At 46.7% G+C, this 20,491-nt stretch overlaps 2 protein-coding genes across 2 annotated transcripts in view; one reads left to right on the top strand and one right to left on the bottom strand.

Moving 5' to 3' along the window:
• Positions 1–13,949, bottom strand: part of LOC139348170 (protein eva-1 homolog A) — a 68,250-nt gene extending 54,301 nt beyond the window's left edge. Inside the window, exon 1 of the mRNA XM_070988125.1 lies at positions 13,575–13,949. Within this exon, the coding sequence (XP_070844226.1) occupies positions 13,575–13,683 (109 nt within the window). The 5' untranslated portion in view covers positions 13,684–13,949. The remainder of the gene's footprint in view (positions 1–13,574) is intronic.
• Positions 13,950–14,700: 751 nt separating this feature from the next.
• mrpl19 (mitochondrial ribosomal protein L19) lies at positions 14,701–16,768 on the top strand. Its single transcript, XM_070987481.1, has 6 exons — positions 14,701–14,805; positions 15,034–15,154; positions 15,263–15,381; positions 15,586–15,720; positions 15,946–16,127; positions 16,260–16,768. The coding sequence occupies exons 1-6, from the start codon at positions 14,727–14,729 to the stop codon at positions 16,479–16,481; spliced, it is 858 nt and encodes a 285-aa protein (XP_070843582.1). The 5' UTR covers positions 14,701–14,726; the 3' UTR covers positions 16,482–16,768.
• Positions 16,769–20,491: the final 3,723 nt, after the last annotated feature.

The following is a 20,491-nucleotide window of genomic DNA, read 5'->3' as shown; positions in this document are numbered from 1 at the left end:
CAAGTGTCGATTACACGTATGAAAGGACCTCGAGAGGGTGACGACACAGCATGCTGGTCATGAGAAAAAGAGCTGTACGGAGAACAGAAGAGAGATCTTTTAAAAGCGAAGCCGCTGCTTACAGGATGTGGAAGCAGAGAGTCCAAAGGCCGGAGCTGGTGGCTTTAGGCCCTGTAGTAATTACTCTCCTCCACAGACCACAGAGGCGGCACCGGGGCCCGGAGCACGGCATGACTTTTAGCCAAAGCAACCACCGACTCTAAATCATGTGCGGTCAGAACTCTTCATTCACCTCTCCAGACCTTCAGCTGAACATATGATACGCGAGCTGAATGAGACAGGTTGATGAGGTGTGCTGCCATGAAATGAGACCTCAAACACGCAAAGAAAAAAAGGAGCAAAAGTTCACGTGGACGCCACAAAGGACTGCTACACAATGGACATGATGTCAAAGGAAAGCTACAAGCGGCCGCTGCTGAAAACGTGCCAAGTACAGTCCTCGCTGCTAAGCCATTCAGATTTGGGTCTAAAAAAAAACGCATTCCTAAAATACACCACATTCCTCCGCTTACAATACATTAGTCTTGCTATTATAGTCACGTTCTGGATTAGCCTACTTTCTTGCTAATCGCACTGTAGGGCAGAAAAAGAGCACAGACACATTTGGCTAAAACTTAAGAAGTTCAATTTGACACAAGTCAGAGGAGGATTACCTTTTCAGCTACTCAAGCACTGTCAACGTGCAGCCCACTGAAAGCTCTTTCAAGTGCTGCGGGAAGTGTTCAGGGAAGCCATCAAAGATTTTGATTTTAATTTGAAGAAACGCGCAGCAGCTTGCCATTTGGGTACAGAGACTGCAGATATGCAAGGGATTATTGTCCTCATTGTCTGAAGATTTGAGGATATGTCTGTCTAATTGTCGCTTACTGAGTCATAATTATTCAATCTAAAGGTTGATGAGAGCAGTAACGATGAACCAAAACAAATACATCTTGGCAGATGTGGGCCCCACGACCAAAACAATGAGCTGATATATGATAAAACGCTCTGCAGAGCTGAGGGAAACTGCACAGTTAGTCACTATGAGCAACTCCTCTGACATTACACATAATCATTTGATCAATTGTTAATACATTAATAATACTGATTAGAGACGCTCTAAGTTCTGAAACCAAGTGAGGCGCTTTAACCCTCAGAGCACAAAACAACATTTGTGAAAACTTGCACACACTTTAAATACAGATTGATAAACTAATAAGAACAACTACTCTGAGAAGAAACATTTCAGTCAGCCTTTATGTTTATTTAGTAGCTGAGGGGATGGTTTCAATGAGGTCTGTGTATTGACAGCATCAATGGGTGGCACGTGACGGCAGACCTTCGAGAATACTTACTGAACATGTCAACACGCGCAGACACAAAGCACACATAGTTACAGAATGGGTGGGGGGTGTCAGCTGAGGGGGCTTACTCACATGAGGGTTGCTCCCCCTGGATTTAACCCCACTGAGGACCAAAACGACACAACTTCAAACCCAGTTTAAGAGTATCCTCCCCTTCTCCCCGGGATATAAACCCAGCATGCTTCGCTATCAGACTTCGCTGATCAAACAGCAGCTAATGGGATTGGGAAGAGTGAGGCTGAAAAGGAGACGGAAACACCACGATAGAGGACTTATTGGCTTATGACATTCATCTGAGCCTCCTCCAGCCAACAGAGCTGACACTGACATGTCATTTCCACACTCAGAGGGGTAAAACGACGTGCGCACACGAGCCGTCCGAGTGCATGCAGCTTTAAGATCCTGCATCTGTTTTCACTGTTTTCAATATGTCATCAGCAAGAGCAGCCAGATATGAAAAACAAAACATGTTTAGCTCTGGTTCACTGATGCACTAAAATTCTGCAGATTGGAATCCAGAGACAGACGATGGGAGCGTGCATGTTTACCCGAATCGCTTTTAAATCACAGCATGGGTCTGCCTCAAGCTGTGCATCGATATCCTCAAGTGATGGTCTCCTTAACTTGAATGTCAGAGTTGCTAACACTCCCCCTTCCTCCCCCGACAGACAGACACTGGAGCCCGAGCAGCTGAAGTCATTAAGACCGGAGACACAAACACAAACACTCCGCCTGCCCGGTCCTTTTCCTCCTCCCAGAGATGGCTTATCTTTCTAACACCTACACACACAAACACACACACATGTTTGCACATAAACCCACAGAGGCGTGCAGACACACAAACTTCAACCTGCTAGACATAGAAAACAAACTTCAACCCTCACCCCTGCCTTCAGCTAATTTATTAATTTACACACATTTTCATGATGTGAATACAAAGCAGCATTCTCCAGGGCTTATTATGGGCTGTGTGTATAAAAACAGTTTTCAATTAACCAACAGGAAAGATAATCTTAAGCGTGAAAAGACGAGACAGGAGAGGTGACATGCTGGAAGATTTACTCATAGATAAATGGGTCCCCTGTACGACCCTCCCCTATTGCCACAAAACAACATCAAAATTGGATGAGTCTGCAAAACATCACATGATCTTGCTTTCTGCGATATCGACGCATGGCAACCACAGGACGGTTATGGTTTGGGAAAAATTGTGGCTAATAATAGAGTTAAGGTAAGATTAGGGTTAGCCTGTTGGTTATTGTACTTACTGTCAACAATTTAGCCTCTGAGGGCAACGGGCAGTGATTTGGGACTTCCAGTTTAGCCAGCGGATATCCAGATAACGGATATTCAGGCCAAGTCTTCCTCTTGTGTGCCGGTCATTGTTTAATTGTTGTCAGACAATAGTTGATGGGTTCCAAGATTGCATTTCAGACAATGTGTTCTGCCTATTTTGCTCTCCACTGTTTACTTGCATTCAACCAAAGCCTGCTCAAATGTGATTGGTCAATACTACTCGGACGACAGGAACACTGGCGGTGCTACAAGCCATCCAACACACTGACTTCCCTGCCCTTACTACATCATTGGGTTAACTGCTTCATGTGTAAGCGCTGCCACTGGATCCAAATCGTAAAGCACAGAATTGTCTAATATGGCCAAAACTGACAGAGATGCATGAGACCGATTCTGTTGAGTTTGAATAATAAATGTAGAATATCTACATAATTAAAACAGAATTATCATATGATTAATATCAACTCACGGATGATTTGAGTGATGTGGTAAATGTGAGCTTCAGTAAAAACAAACCGGCTTGTCAAAAAGTGAATTAGCTTATGAAAGCTGTTATAGGTGAAATAATAGCTTGATGTTTGCAGTTTTACCTGCCAGGCAAAGAGAGAAGGGATTAAATATAGAGAACTGGAGGGATATCACATGCTAAGTCAGACACATGTCAGGCGGGAGGTGGAATTCATGCTCTGGAGGAGACCGCCAGCTCAACATGCTCCTCTTGCTTGTTCACAGCCACACACACACACACACACACACACACAGCCAAGGACACAGATCCGCATTGAACGGAGGAGCTTAAATGAAACCACAGAGAGGCTCAGGCTGACAGTCAAAGGCTAACTCAGTCATGTTAGCAGCAAGGCTGGCGGTTGATATTTCAGGTCACAGGTGTTAGCGAACGCCAGCAGACAATGGGAGGATGTCCACTGCTGGATGTGCTGTCTAAGCTCATCCTGAGGGGGTGAGTGGATAGAAAACATCTGCCGGCTTGGAGATGGCCTCACGGTTGGACAGTGGCCGCTGAGTCTACCCTTGGGAGTCCCCAAAAAGCAAACACCGGTCCCACCCAAGCCCTCCCATGACCTCTGTTAGCACGTGCCTCTCCTTACGACCCCTGGGGGTCAAAGGGCGCTAGGCGAGAGGACGCACTGACTCCCTGAGCATGTGTGTTGTGTGGGGATGTGGGGGTGACAGAGGGGAGGGTCACAGAGGCTCCGGGAACACCCTCGCTGGTGTTTGGATGCATGTCCAGACACCCACAGAGAAAGTGTGTGTGATAGAAAGAAAGACACGGAGGGACGGACAGAAAGAGCCACAGGAAGGGAGATCTGTCATTTTAATGGTCACTTTTATGGCCTGGGAGAGTTGGGTGGCAGCCAGACTGCCCATCACTAACCGCAGTCCAGCAGACCCCAGACAGATGCATCAGTGTGTGAGCTTTATTCTCACAAAGTGAACGACAGATGTATCCTTCTTCAGTCGCCGTCTCCGCAGCCGATTGGATTTAAGTGACTGCTGGGTGGGGCAGCGGTTGCCTCAGGCTGAGAGAAGTCGGCCTGTGACAGAGAGGTCATAAAGGAACAATCTCCTCCGCAGAGTCGGTCGCTGCACAGCTGGGCTCTGAACCAGCGATTGTGAAACATGAATGGAGCTTGAAGCGTGTGCTCTGCGTGAACTGATGCTATGCTTCATCGGCCGGGGAGCGACTGTGGAGGTGTGCAGCTGCATTGATGCAAGAGCATGACACCGGATCAAAAAGAGAAGATAAAGATGAAAACACAGCATTTGGAGGCAGGATGAGAACTTTTCCCCATTGAAATGAGCATTTTAATGTTTCTTTTGACCATATCCTCTTATCTCTTAGATAATTCAACTATATGTCGATAGATTAGGCCCATCAATTTGAATTATTTCCACTGTGACTCTCTGAAATCTGTTTTCAAAAGCCCACAAATCCCCCCAAAAACAGTAATCAGTTTTAATGGAATAACAGCAAGACAGCATACCTCTATCGAGGTTCAAGCATGCGCTGTGAAGTGAAGGGAGGTATTTCCTTTAAAAATATAGGTAGGAGCGGGTGGGCACTGAATGGCTGAGCTTTTGGGGAATTAACAAGCTTATCAGGGGGGCAGTTCTGTGAAAACAAGCAATAGAACAACTCCTGAGGAGCTGGAGGGGTGAAAAGCTGTCTGCAGCATGTCCAATGGGACTTAGCAGGGAGATCTCCTTCCATTTACGACATTAAGAAACGCACACAGGTCTGCAGGAATGACCAGACTAAACGTGAAAGCTTACCTTGCTCCATTCATTCAGAGTTTCACGCAGAGTTTGTTTCTGTAGCTACCAACAAACCGGGGTCTCTTTGGGTGAAAGTTTTTGCCTGCTGAACGCACAGCCACCTGCACTCCTGTTTAAGCGCTAATTAGCAAATGATGCATGCTAACACGCACCTGCTCAACATTGTCTTGTTACCGTGTGTGACCATGCTAGCATGCTGATGTTAGCATTTAGCTCAAAGCGCCACTGTGCCTAAGTACAGCCTCGCAGAGACACTTGTCTGACTCTCATTTGTAATCACTGTCATTGCGTTTGTTGTCTAACTCTGTTTTCCCAGTTTCAGCCTTGCTTTCAATAAGTGAGGGCAAAAGGATCAACCTCTCACCGACCGAAATGTACTGCAACACCGTTCTCGGCAATAAACTGGGCACAACCAATGGCATCCAAGCAGAAGCTCTACCAACCAATCAGCCAGCAGCCCAGGATCTTGAACTAGCTGCGCTGTAATTAAACAGGACAGACTTATTAAAACTGAGCCAACTCGCCAAGCAAGCCAAATAGTTCTGATCACATTTATCATTATCAAGATAAACCCAAATTCTTCCCTTCTATCATCAAGCTCTAACAAGATTTTCGCAATGACGCCACGCTGCCAGTGGAACAAATGAGGTCTGTCTGCTGAAAACGAATTTGGCCTGAACGTGGAAAAAACAAGGGAAATCTCTCTTCTCCCACCTCTCTCCCGTTCCCTCCCCCCTTACCTGAGCTAGCCGGAGGGGCCAGTAAGCAACAGATTAGCGGTGCTTTGGGGAGCAGGCTGCTGTAGCGTGCTGTAATGCAGACTGTCAGTCCGACACAGTTGGGGGGCTACACAATGCCTCCTTGTTCAGACTGGCCCTTCTGTGCCCCACCTCTCTACCTCTCCATCTCTCTCTCTCTCTCTTTGCCTCTAGGGGTTTAATCAAACCATAAATGTTCAAAATGTTCTTCCCCCTCTCCCATGCTAAAGAAAGCACAGGGTGAAGAAGACTGAAGGACGGAGGAAGACTAAAAAGGAAGGCAGATCAAGGCGGACATGTTGACTCCTAAACCAAACATAAATCAGCTCCCAGGAAACAGAGAGACAGACAGAAAGAAAGAGCCGGGGGGGGGGGGGGCATCAAAGCATGGTTGACATTCTCTGAGATGCAGGAGCAGGGAAGGTGTGTGCGCTGGTTTTTGCACGTGCACGCGAGTGTGTGTCGTGGGGCTTTGTTGAGCGCATAATTCAACAGCCAGCACATAAGTGGGGTGGACATGGGGAGATAATTGCCGACGCACACACCCACCAGTCTCTTTCTCAACACTTGTTTCTGTTTGTCTACAGCTCAGTTTCATCCTCGAGCCGGTCGGTGCAACGCTCCGTACCTGCAGCAGCAGGCAGCGCCACTTATCTGATTCTCAAATAAGCTTTCTGCCCGCAAAGAGTCTGCGTTCACAATATGACAAATGAGGCTGCATTCTCAATTAATCACACAATTGTTGCCTAAACAGCGATAGCTCGCTAACTGCAGCTGCACGCAGCAGCGCCGGGGTGTCACTCAAGAATCCTCTTCACACGTTTCGCAGTGTTTTCTTTGGGGCTTCTCGCACCTCCCCGATGCAAGAGAGGGCAAGTGCAAACACACACCAGCGATGCCGACATATACATCTTTGCAGTTTAGGAATTAGACCCCCTCCTCTCTCCCCAATAACAGTTATTACTATAAAACCATCCAGCTCAACATCTGACTGGGCGATTTGGGTGGTTTTAGGGATAGACAGAAATCTATGCAAAATAATGATTATCATATTAAGGGCTGGCTGGTTGAGCAGTTTTCGGCTGATTATAAGTCTTGATTACATCCAGCCTTATTCAGCAGGTAGTCAGAGCTCCTCCTCAGCCCGTGGAGGCAATTTTGAACGCAGTCTGGTTTTAATTTGGGAGTTTCACCTCAGGTATGAGACAGACTGTGTTTGAAAAAGTGACATCTGGGTGGGACAACAGCCAGAGCAGAGGAGTGTCCAGACTCCAAGTGAAAAGCATTAATTAAGCATTTCTCATATTTATTTTAATTACTACCTTTGTAGTATCTTCGTCTCTTACATTCCTGTGTTTAGAATTATTTAAAAGATAAATAATTCTACCAATAACAACACAACAGAGTAGCACAAATATAATAAAAAGAAAGCGTGCTTCCAAAAGTGGGATACACACAAAGGAAAACAACACACGTTGAAAAATATTTGTGGAACAGTTGGTTTGAATTAAGGGCCGCCTCTCGCTGGGCAGACAGCCAATCATACTTAAGGATAAAGGGTCGCCAGTCAGATTTCAGGGGTGCCCCGGCGTTTTCATCGGATTCAGACTACGTTGCCTTGTTGTTCTGGTCCGGTTTGTGTTCACGCTGACTTTTTGCGGTTACAAAGTTCTTCTGCAGCACTACGTGAACCCACATGAGGAAGTCACAGAGCTCGCAGACAGAGCTGACTCTGAGCATCGTTTATATTACGAGTCTGCTACTCAAACACATGTTAGGAATAACAACTGACAGGTAGAAACAGGATGAAAATGAGGCGTCTTGCACCGTAATATTAACAGGTGATAGTTAGCGTGTGGCCACTAAGTGTCACTCGCTACACAGAGGAGGCACAAACACATCTGTTTGAAGGCCTTTTCACTTTGTCCCAGGCTGCGTTCCAGCAGCAACGCTACCATACTATTTAGTATGCCAGAAAAAGCTGCAGTATGCCCCAGTACACCGTAAGTCAAATGCAGTGTGCCAAAAATACCAGGATGTCCTCCTGTATCCGGTCCAGCATGCTTTTGTGGCTATTCAGACCCACAATCCTCTGCACGGCAGAAGCTTCGTCACATCGAGAGCACAGACGCAGCACCACCCTTTCAGTTTTTGGTGCACACCAGAGTTCAACTGACACAGTGGGCAAGCAGGGTTAGGTGTGAAAGCACCATAAATGAGCAGAAAAGTATATTCTGCGATCAACTTTGCACCATCTTGTCTGCTTTTTTGCTGAACAGCAGTTTTATTGTGTGATTGTAAGCAGCATCAGATCTAAACGTAATGTTGCAGACAGAACAAAACAGTGGGGCCGCTTTTTATTGACATGTAACACACCGGAAGACAAGCCCTCACTGACACAGTGTGTGTGTGTCTGTTCTCTGTGTGGCACCCGGACATTACTGACATACCGCGACTTAATTTAGTGTAATATTGCCCCAACAGCAACCAAATCATTTATTAAGCATTACCTCAGTCAGGATGTGCTCTCTCCCACACACACATTGGCAAAGAGACAAAAACGTATTTTGATTGGTGCACGTCCGTACGGTTTATACGCCACGACTTGACTCGGCTGACACAAAGCTCGTCTTTAAAGCTCCGAGCGCATTTTCACATTAATTCTTGTCAACACTTTTCTATTCGGCGTTTTGTGTTTTCATCGAATTTCCTGCAGCGCGCTGTTGTCGCACTGCACCGCTTTGGTGGGGCTTCAAAGCATTTATTGCAGTGTGATGTGGGATAATCTAACGTCCTCCTGCTGAACTTTAAATGAACAGAGGGGAAGAGCTGTTTCCCACCTCTCATCACCAACACCGCTCTGCTGTTCCCCGACGTGATGCCGAGCTCTGCTTTATGTGTGTGTTTGTTTATGTACTTGTTGTATCCAGGGGGAAGGACTAACACAGTGGGTCATGTCTTTCATTGCTATCATGTTGTGTCAGGCCAGACTTCACGCACACACACAGTGCAATAAATGCACACAGACGCACACACACATATCTATCTAAGTTATCTACGCTACATCTCCAAGCTGTCTACACCCAAAGGCTCTTTGGTTTCACATTTCCTTTTACTACTTTGACTGCAAGAGGCGTCTTGTTAGCGCCAAACGTTAAAGATGGGACACTGCTATGTATATAACGAGCACCGCTCAGCTATCAACGCGACATGGAAATGGATGATATGATGTTTCCAGCCGTCAGCGTTCTAAATGTATATTTTTCGCCTCTGGGCTGAGGCAACCGTCTGTAGGCTGGTTCCGTTTTCTCTACAGTCCACCTTTGAATGTTGATCTATGAGTTGTGGATTGAGCTCTTAGGTTATCTATAATTTTTGTTACTTAACTTTTATGAAAGCAACACCTACATGGATTTAATAAGGGATTTGAGAGGATTTAGATTCGATAAGCGGATTCCGAACTAGTTTCAGATTTGCTAAAATGCAATCAAACCCCAACCAAATCCTTCTGCAACGTGTCTCCCCTCTATGTGTTTACCCAAAACAAATCAATAAATGGTTGTTGTTCAAACCTGAAGTCACTTCAAACACTGTGTATGTTCAATCTGTAGCAAAAACAACACGCAGTAGAAAAGAATTCTCTCTTATTGACACCCAACAACTGTGCTTTGATGCCATCATGCAAAGAATAGAAATGTCTTGACAATTCACTCCTTTGAGAGCCTCATTCACAGAGACTATCCTTTGAACACCCCCCCGCCCCCCACCCATTCAGCTGGAGAGAAAAGCAGCCTTATGCCAGGCCCTCGCTGCCCGCCTCGCCGCCTGCCTCCACCGCAGCAGACAAAACAAACGGGAGGCAGGATTTGTTTAGACAGAGCTCACCTGGCGCACACAGAAACAGTGATCAGCCGAGCCCTGAGGAGGTGGTGGGGAAAGGAGGCGCGGGGGCCGATGACCGCACGAGTGGGGGAGGGGGAAGGGGTCGAGAGAGTAGAGCGTGGGGTTCGGCGCGCTCCCCCTCATCCAGGACCACGCAAAAATCAGAGCGGATTAAGATCTGAGGGGCCTCGAGTGGCGCTCACAGGGGTGTGTTTGTGTGCAAGCGTGGGGGTGGGCGCTTAGGGGGTATCCTAATCCAGGACTTGCTCGCAGGGTGACAGCGTAGTGGATTTGTGGCTCTTTCTGGCTGCACTGTCGGGCAGCTTAGAGCAACTTGCCCAAAGAGAAGGAATCAGCTGATGCGTCACCGAGGAAGGATCGAGCCCTGCAGTGTTTCTACATCACAAGATCAAACAACAGGAAGCTGTTTGCATATAACAGTTATTTATAGAGCAATCTGATGACTAGTTCCTCCATTAATTTAACAGATTTGGCTTATAAATGTTGCTGAAAATATTGCTAACTTCCCAGAGCCAAAAGGGACATATTGTGACATGGATATGCATGACATGCATCTACTGAATCTCTGGGCACAAATTAGCTCCACTTCTCAGCCTGACTGTGGCGTCACCCAATCATCTTCATCCTCTTCTGAAGTGAATTCAAATTCATGACCTAAACCCAAGTGTTGACTTTCCTACATTTCCCGACAGCGGTCAACATGTGCTGCGAGGTTCGACAGGAGGGAACAAAGAGCAAGATGGATGGTAACTCCCCCTAACCACACTCACAGTTACTATGGGCTGACCTCAGTTGACCCCTTGGCCCCTCAACAGCCTCACATCCCATTGACTGGGCTTAAATGGGGTTTGGCCTATGGGGTTTTACAACAGAGAAAGAGAAAACGTGCTTCACTGTAACATTTTTTTGGCAGTCGACAATGCAGTGACTCTGAAATGTTCTACGGTTAAAGAAACGCACAATATGCGTGTTTTGTCAAATGAAGCGAGTCCAAAGGCCCGTTTGCAGCACATGCTCGATTCTTGCTATCATTTCTGAGGTTTTCCAAAGAGTCCAGCATTCATCGCTTCACTCTTCCTTCACAACTAAGTGTCGACAAAAACAATAATCTGTTTTCTGTCTGTGTCAGCAGATGACGGCAGCCAGCAGGAGACAGAAAGGCAGAAATAACAGCCAGTGCGGCAGCACTCCCTCAGGTACGAGACACGCCTGCCTTCAGGCACCAAGAACAAACATCATTTATAGTCATAGACATGAGTCAAGTGCAGGGCTGCCACAGTGATTATTTTCATTATCGATTCGTCTGTGGGTCTGTAAAATGTGCGAAAATACACATCGTAATCTCCTAAAGGCCAAGGTGAACTCTTCGCATTGGTTTAATTGTTCAACCAACACTCAAAAAGCCTCAAATATTCTATTTACTACCACTTCAAAGACAGCAAAGCAGCACATCCTCACAGAGGAGCTGGCACTCCAGCTCATAAAACACCGTCAACGACTTCTGATTTTCTAAACAGGAGCAGATCTGTTTTCATCGGTCTCCTTCTAAATGAATCAAATAATTGTTTCAGCTCTGTTCTGGCATTAAAGTATGTAGTGACTAGTGTTTTGGTCTGTCTTTGCACGCAAAAAGCACCGAAGCATGACGCAGAGTTCTGCTCCTGGACGGTTGGCTGCTAGCTGTCTGCTGAAGAACAGTTACATAACAAGCTGAGGTCGACACACGAGTGAACCTGAGCGAAAACACACAGGAGAGGAGGCGAAAAGCATGAAGTCCTGTGATCTGTCAGGTCATAAAATCAGCGCCGGCTTATTGATAACTTGTAATGTGAGGAGCGTTAATTAGCTAGCATGCTATGCCTGTTAGCCTGGGGGCTCTGAAGTGTTGCACAGCTCCCTCCATACCTCTAATTAGCCGTTCAGGCGGCTTTAAAATAGAAGATGATAACAGGGGAAGAGAGCGAATTAAATTACCCACCAACATACTGTAGTTTGTTTCCATTTCTGCAGCGGGCTCAAAGCCGCCGCTGAAATATGAAACTGCAATCGCTCCAGCTGTCGATGCAAATGCAACACACAGAGAGGCATGAGGTGAAAATAGCGTGTGATAAAATTAAATCTTTTACTGCCATAAGCATTCCCTCGGGAATCAACAGTTGGTTGATTCGCCGCAGTGACTGAGGCTCATGGATGGGACCAGGCCTCCGCCATCACTGACTGACCGACAGATGTGAGATCTATAGCCCGCCACTCCCGTCGCCCCTGCACCCTGGCACCACCTGCCAATCAGAGCGCTCCTCTCAGACTCAGAGGAGGCTCCAGCTGGTGGAGAATGTGAGGACTGTGGGGTTTCTTTGTCCCAGAGGTATTCTGAGGCAGTCCCCTTTCTCTCATTCCAGCCACAGGTCAGAGTTTCTGTAAATGCCCTGGTGAGCAAACAAAAGTGCATCTGGAGATTCCACATCAGGGCCTGTAGAGAAAAAAAAACTGATCTACACTCCATGTAAAGCAAAGGAGGATCCAAACATGACAGCAGTTTCCTCCAATCCCCTGCAGAGCTTACTGATTGAGACACTGAACAGTCCAGAGGTGAACGAGCTGCACCAGAGCTGAGATTTCAACAAATCAACTCCTGCCTCTGACACAGTGCATTTGCATAATCACATCTAATCCAGAGTGCTGCCACACCTGCTCCGAGCTGCAGCCGCTCTTCTCCCCTTCCTCCTTAATTAACCGCCATCAGATCCACTCAATCAGAGCATTTATGACAAAACCAACAACCGCGGACACATGCGTGGCAATTACAGAAATGCAACCTCGTTAACGGGCCTCCCTGCGCTCCATGATCCTTAGCAGCTCATTAGGCAGCAGCGTGGACACATGCACACACGATCATACACACGGGGCATGTTCCATACATCTGCTCTTTAGCGCCTTTCCCCACAGTGCTCTCTAGCCTGCTCGTTTCCAGCCATTAGACCCATTAGAGGCCAATTAACGCCGACACAAAGCTCCCTTCCTGTTTTATGGCACAGTAAACAAAACCTGCAGGCTTGCCTCTGGGCTCAGCAGAGCTCAACAGGCTGTAATGCAACACAGAATAACTCATTAGTTCACTAATATGCTGCTTTTTCTTTGCAGCCTGCGCATTCTGCGGCGGATTGCGCATAAACCGAACGTAATTGGCAGCTAATGATTGGAGCACTTGCATTGGCTCAACCTTTCAAAATGATTGTACACGAAGCAAATTAATCACGTAAAAACTGCTCTGTGGTCGGTTTGCTTTCTTCTCCGAGCTGTAAATCTGCAGCAAAGGACGGCATCTGGTGCAAACAATACTGTAGCTCCCATCTAGTAACACATTAACCACATTATCCCGTTTATCTCGGCAGCATCAATGGGATATGTGTTGCAGATATACGCTGCGCTGATAAAACAAACCCTTAATCCCTCCAGCCAGACGGCTTTGGTAAAAGGGGAACCTGTCTGAAGTGCTTCATGTGGGTCATTCTTCGCAAACTGTGTCAGAATTGGCGCAAAAGATAAGCGCAATACGGGTGTTTTCGGCGTGTTTAAGTTGTGTTCTACTCGGTTTGTGGTGTGTGCATGCTGCAGCACGCCACAGGCACGGGTCCTCCTCAGAGAAGAAGTTGATGCGACACTGAAATCACCTCTCAGAGTTGTTTTGGGAGTAGTGCGCAACAGTTTCAAAGCATGCGTAAATGACTAATCCTATATTTCATGTCCTTGGGTGCAGATTGTACACTTCTCAGGCGTAAAATTGGATGAAGCTTAAACGCTGGGAACACACGCAGAATAAAACAAATGCTGGTCGCACTTGTTTTAAAGCTTGGAAACAGGTTTTCGCTGCGTTTTTTCCCAACAGAGCTTGAACACACCGCGACAATTCCCCCACCTGAAAAGTCTGAAGAGCCCTTGGTGAGGTCGCACAGGACGGTCAGGCACGTTATTCCCAACAGGAGCGCAGAAGTGACGGCTGAGAGAGTCCCATCTGAGAAGAACATCCTTGAAGCCTCGAAGTTTGGGGGTTTCTCCGTAGCGTTAGAAAGTCCAGCGGCAGCATTGGCGTTCAGGTTCTGCGACGCATGCGGGAGATGTGCGGTCCCATGTCTCTAGTCTTCCCTCATCCTCCCACCGCACCGCTGCGAGACCGGGATCGAGGTTCCTCTGGGGCTGGAGCAGTGCTGCAGCTCTCTGAGCGCATTTCTAACTGCGTGTTGTGTTGTGGAGGCAGCCCACCTGGAGGACCGCCGCTCCCCTGCATGGTCTCAAAGACCCAGAGTTCCCTACCGGACACATGCAATAATCCAGTCCTGTCATTCTTTCACTTTTGATACCCTCCGTGCATTTTATTTTCAATACTTTCGAGCTTTTAGGTAAAAAATGGATGCAGGATTTTTGATTGCAATGGGGTGTCTGGTACTGCTGCTTTTACTGATGAAGAAAAAAAAGCTTAAATTCAACATACAGCCTACATTATACGTGCAAGCATTTTAAATATACAACATAACATCTCTAAAGGAAATAAGATAGGTAGCGTATTTATGCAGTTATCTGTTTAGTTACAGATAAAAATATGGAAGATGGATCCCATTAACTCTGACAAAATCAAAGACTCGTCAACTGAAGCACTTTAAATTTGATCATCATCCTTAAATACACCAGCATTAACACCGACATAAACTCTGCGGGCTGGCTAAAAACAACATCTTTGCTTTGCATTTTGCTTGATAATGGTGAACGCAAATAGTCACGTGTAATCATACAGGCAGGGTGGCTATGGCTGTCATCAGTAAGCCGAGCCTTTTAATTAAATTTCATATAATGAGCTAGATTTGTATTGCAGTATGTAGGCGTCACTTGCTTTTCTATCTAAGAGCTTAGTTGTGCACTTGGATAACATGAGAGTACCGGTATGTAAAACCGACGGCGCACTTGCGCCATCTTGTGGCCGGGGGTCTACATTGCGAATTCTGACAAATCGCGCTGCAGTGACATTTGGCTACACGGCTTCCGTAGGTTCGCATGTGACTACAGAAGGTCAGACATGGCCGCCTGTGCGAAAGGGCTCGACAAATTTATTATTTCACTGAGGTTGTTACGAAATCTCCAGTTCCAAAATGAACGTGAGTAAATCGAACAAGCTCGTTTTTATCCGTTGTACTTCATAATTCACTGTCAGGCTTCGGCCGTATGTAGCTAACGTTAGCACTAGCAATGTACTTCCACTATGAGCTAACGTAGCTAACGGTAGACAGTTAGCTAGCCAGCTCTCAACCTGGATTAATAGCAACTTAATTCTGCTTTAACCGCTAAAGTACTCGGCGAATGCCTAAAGTTCTTGTCATTTTCAGGGTTTCTGTCCACGTCTGCGTGTCGTCTGGCTGCGGGGAACAGCGAGCAGCCACCAAAATTCACCCCTCCATCTAAACCTGTCATCGTAGATAAAACACAGACTGAGGTGTCTCAGCGAAAGTAAGATCGACATCACGGCCTCACGCTGACACACACGTAAACACCGAAACCTGTGTTGTTGTTGTTGTTGTTGTTTTTTGTTTTTGACGTGTCGTCTCACCCTGTCAGGTTCCTGAGCCCAGAGTTCATCCCTCCCAGACAGAGAACAAACCCTTTTAAATTTGTCCTTGAGAGGAAAGACATGATCCGCAGGAGGGCTGTGCTCAACATCCCTGAATTCTACGTAGGTAAGAGCCGGGTGAAATGCTAAACAGGTGTTTCCCACTGTGAGGTGGGAGGCTTACCAAACTTACCAAGCTTTGAGTAATTGTATTGCTCTTTTTTTCCTTTGGTACAACATTGTCTTTGTCTCACTGCAGAACCTTGCAAACGTGCATAAAGTGTGTTTGTATTGTCTTTTAGATGTGTAAATTATTTTGACTGTGTTTCAGGGAGTATCCTGGCAGTGACCATGGCTGACCCTAATGCCAGTGGGAAGACTAACCGCTTTGTTGGCATCTGTATCCAGAGGGGTGGAACGGGGCTGGGAGCCACATTTATCTTGAGGAACATCATTGATAACCAAGGTGAGGTTTATTTATAATCTGTGCAAGTGCTGGTTTAATAAAGGGTTACTGAAAGCCACGCAGACTGTGGCAACAGTGTTTCCTGCTATGAAGGAATATAAAGATATTCTCCAGTATTATTCCACTTGATAAATTATATGTCTTTGGCCACTGATAGTGAACCAGGTGTTTTTCAGGTTAAACACCCGTTTCAATCCTCTACTTCTTTGTGTGTGCTTGGCTCAGGCATAGAGATCTGCTACGAGCTGTACAACCCTCGTATCCAGAGCATTGAGGTGCTGAAGCTGGAGAAGAGGCTGGACGACAACCTGATGTACCTGAGAGACGCTCTGTCTGAGTACAGCACGGTGGCCCCAGACATGAAGCCTGTGCCCTGCTCCCCCAGTGGGGAGGTGCCTGTCAACAAGGTGAGGGAGCGTCAAGATAGAGCTTACTTCATGAAACAAAACTCAACTTACTAAACCACTTAGAAATCCAAAAAGTAGATGAGGAAAAAGATTAGAATTTCAAATGACTGAGCATTTCTGTCTATTCACCAGATTAAAGTAAAGATGCGCCCAAAGCCATGGTCCAAACGCTGGGAACGACCCAAGTTCAACATCCAGGGGATCCGCTTCGACCTTTGCCTGACCCCAGAGCAGATGGAGCACGCCCAGAAGTGGGCAACGCCGTGGGAGGAGTACGACATGCTGAAGGAGTACGACACCTCCAAACTGGAGGAGCAGGTCCTTAATGAGGTCCAGCAGGAGATGAAGAAGTGAGGAAGATCCTCCTGAAATGTTTTTCGGTTTTACCATCAACAGACTTTTTCAGGAACGGAAAAACACTGGGATATGAGGAGTGCGTGGATGTGGAGCTCTGCCGGAGCAGCTTTAAGGTAGTCCAGATTCACACACGAGGAGGAGCCATGATGGAAGCTGTTGTATTCTGAGGAGTTATGCCTTCTTCTTCTTTTTGTCTGAATGTCGCTGGCCTTAGTTATGATCATGCAGACCCATGAAGTGGTTTCTATAATAAAAGCTATCAAACTGTCTTTTGAATTACTTTTTACATCAACGAGTTTGTGTTTCTGTTTTGGCTGCTGTCAGGTTTACGTTTTGCTCGTTGGTCAGTTGCATGCCTGTAATTGGGTTGAAGTAACAGAGTCTTGACACTAGGTGGCACTATTCCTCCATATATGTCGCATCCATCAGCGGTTGCATAAGCGAGCCTTTGTTGTGTCCACAGTGTTTTTAGGGAAAATCCTGCCATGCTATATAAACAGATGGTTTATTATTTCAGCCTGTTTCCAAACAGCGAGTTTACTGACTTATCTGGTTGTTAACCATAAAAAAGTCTTTGTTCGTGTTTCAGATTTGAGGGTCTTCCGGGTTTTAACCTAGTAAAGATTTCCAGATAAATCAGTAAACCTGCCTCTTGGAACTGGCCCCAGTGCGCCGCACAAAACCTGGTATTCTGGGACCAAACACCAAGGACACCCGGTAGTGTTTTACTGTTGTGGATGGAAAATTGTGGTGTCGAGACGGTATGTTAGAGCGTCAGTTGGGTAGTATAAAAACACTTGGACTCCTTATGTTATGTCTGCTCTCTGTGAATGTGTGTGTGTGTGTATAAACACGCTGAATGAGTCCCTGCACTCTAATTTCTCCATATTACAGGATGAGACGCGGAGAAAATGGTCTCTAATACAGGAGTAGCAGATGTTTACTGAGCTCATTATGGACCACACAGGAGATACAGCGGAATAAAGAGAGTGATTATTCCTGTTACGTTTAAGGTAATGGAATGGAAGAAATGCAGTTAAGCTTTTAATGTCAATAGCCAGAAATGCACTCAGTATTGGGTCGAGTTAATGGTTCTGATTATTTTAATCAAATTGCCAAATCTGCACCTGTTGAAACAACCGTACGTCTCAGCCTCTCCTTCAGTGTCGTGCACAGTGTGTTTAGTCCCACTGTTGACTCTCCACCTAATTTACTCGCTACCCAATCAGACCTGACCTGCAGCAAAGAAAACCAACTCCATCTGCTTGTGTGTACAGTAGACTGAGAGCCTGTCCTGCACATTGTCATTACACTACCCACTGAACCAGCTGGCCCTTTCACCTTTTCATTTCTCACTCTCAGTATTTCTGTTTGGGACTGACTGATGTTCACATGTGGAGGCGGTAACAGAAATGTTTATCCTACAGCACATTGCCCGAGTCTTTCGAAGCATTCCACGGCGACACCACTGGACTGGTAAACCAGTTTAAACCACAGAGTTACTCAGTCTGAGTTACTGCTGCAAGGAAACTTCCTGTCTGTGTGTGTGTGTGTGTGTGTCTGCGTGTGTGTGCTTGTGGATTGTGATCTCAACTGTATGTGCCTCCCATGCCCTCAGGTTGACTTCTCTGCACCTGGAGTGAAGTTAAAGCCCCGTGGCTGGGAAAAGAGATCAAACACCAGTTCCCACACACACACACACACACACACAGTCACACGGCGACTTGCAGACAGGCTATCATATCAGCCTTCGCAGACAGACACCTCAAACAGTGCCAACTGTAAACGTCTGGGACAGCCTTTCTGTCAATCCTCATGCGAAACAAGATACGCTCCACTCACGGTTGTCGTGGAGTCGGGGTGGGGCATGCAGGTCTGAGGAGCCCATAATCCCACCCCCCCAATAACAACCCACTGTGAAGCATGGTGGGCCGATGATAGCTGCAGCGCCACACCACTATGAAGGTCAGTGCAGGAATGTAGGGAGGGACACTCTCCTCTAATCCTTCTTCCTCCCCTTCGCTGGTGCCCTCGCGACCTTCATCTCGTTCTCTCTCTGAAGGGAGGATCGCGCCGGCTTTGAAAAGAAGCCAGGTTGATGAATTGGAGAGGATGTGATCCAGGGTGTGCGGCGACTCCCACGTGAGTGAGATTTTGGGGTAATGTCTTCCACTGGGCCAGTCCACTAAATGCAGTTTGACTCTCAACCTCTCGGCGCGTTGATCTCTAACGGCTCTGTCACCGTGTGATTTCTTACTCTGCTGTCTGCAGGCCTGGGGAAATTAGTTTCACTCTCTGTGTCTCTGCCGGCGAGTGTGAACTGTGTTTGAGATGTCTTTGCGTATGACAAGTGCAATGGGATACTGGGCCACCCATAGGCCCCAGGTAAATTACACCCTGTCATTGTGTGTGTGTGTGTTCATGTGTATGAGCATGTGTGTATGTGCTGCCTGGGGGCCACCCGTAGTCCTAGGTAAATTACACACTTGAGTTTCACCATATGTTTCCAGTGAAACGACACGACCGTCTGCTCCTCTCCGACTGTCCCACGGGCCCGACGGGGGGCTCCTGCTGCCATCACTCTCCCTTTGTTACACACTCACACAGGCAACCTGACAGCGCGACAGCTGTTAGGAAACATAACATCGCAAGCAGCTGATGCCTGAAGTCAAACAGACACATATCGCAGTCATTTTAATAATGCGGTCCTGTGTGTGCAGCGGGGCTGGCAGCGCTGCCAGTGTCACGGGTTCACTTCCAGTTGGGGCCAAGCATCTTAAAAATGTACAGATAAAAGCGTCTCCATTGAAACGGCATATGGTCACCACTGTCCGCAGAGCAAGGGTGACTGTAAAGGACAGGGTCACATGAAAGAGGGCTCCGGTAATTTAGCATCACACTTCACAAAGTTGAGGGATTTATAGCAACAAGGAGGTCAGAATGCAGCAGAGGCCCAGATATCCTGACTTTTAATGCCTAATATGAGTCAAGGTCCAAAAATTCTAGCTGCGACACCTGTTACCCTCTCCCTGCTCATGTCTATCAATCTCCCCGCCTCGCTCTGTGACGCACTGTTGGTCTTTTCAAGGGATTTGATTGTAATAACAAAAAATACAGAATATCATTATTATCCTTTAACACTGTCGACGTGAGATGACGCAGGATCACAGAAGGGGAGAATCCATCTCGGCAAGCTTCAATTTATTTACTCATAGCCGAACCACAGTGGTTTGGACCAATCAGCGTCCTACGAGGAACTGCTGGCAGCTGGGGGTGTGGTTTAGGGGTGATGACAGCGAGACAAGCGACGGTTCGCTCAAAAGAAGTTAGCCTAGCTGCTGCTATAGCATCAGTTACAGCAGAACTGGAGAGCAAAGAACAGTCTTTCCTTGGCTCTCCAGCTTTATACGATTCATCGATCTGATTGGTTGAAGTTGGCCTGTGATAGACAGATGTTTCATCCAATCACCTGCCAGTTATTTCCAGCTTCCACTGATGACTTCTCAGATGGTGCTCTGTAAGAAAGCAGGCTGAGTGAGGGGATGAACGGATCGTAATCTGTTTAAAGTCACGATTACTTGCACCATCGTTGCTGCGTATTACCCAGTGTGTTCCAGAGAAGTAAAAGCTCAAGCTTTAACAGCTCGGGCCTTGAAAAATAACAGGCCCTCGGTCACATGATCAGAGGAACACTGTGACCAGACCTGAGGTGAAAATAAATCTTAAACCTTTTGTTTGGAGGTAATCCAGTCAGACGTCGGGAAAGCGCAGCAGCTTTTTAAGTGTCTCGTGTCCACGTGTCCCGTCCTGTACTGTACAGCAGGTAAGAAAGTCTGACAAGAAATCTATCCAATACCGCCTTAAAATAAAATTCCTCGATTGTTTCTGTGCCTGCAGGCTGAAGTGTAAGTATCAAGATGAAAGCAAATACAAGTACAATAATATTTCTACCAGCTCCGGCAGCATTCCTGCACGTATTCAGGTCACAGCTGTCTGATTTTGTCCTT

The sequence above is a fragment of the Chaetodon trifascialis genome, chromosome 19, assembly GCF_039877785.1.
Source record: "Chaetodon trifascialis isolate fChaTrf1 chromosome 19, fChaTrf1.hap1, whole genome shotgun sequence".
Taxonomy (NCBI): Eukaryota; Metazoa; Chordata; class Actinopteri; order Chaetodontiformes; family Chaetodontidae; genus Chaetodon; species Chaetodon trifascialis.
The sequence above is the reverse complement of the archived record's forward strand: the minus strand, read 5'-3'. Positions and strand labels throughout refer to the sequence as shown.

Coding starts and splice junctions, on each gene's coding strand:
- mrpl19 (XM_070987481.1), top strand. CDS start 14,727: ATGGCCGCCTGTGCGAAAGGGCTCGACAAATTTATTATTTCACTGAGG. Junction 14,806..15,033: donor TCTCCAGTTCCAAAATGAAC/GTGAGTAAATCG, acceptor TGTCATTTTCAG/GGTTTCTGTCCACGTCTGCG. Junction 15,155..15,262: donor ACTGAGGTGTCTCAGCGAAA/GTAAGATCGACA, acceptor TCACCCTGTCAG/GTTCCTGAGCCCAGAGTTCA.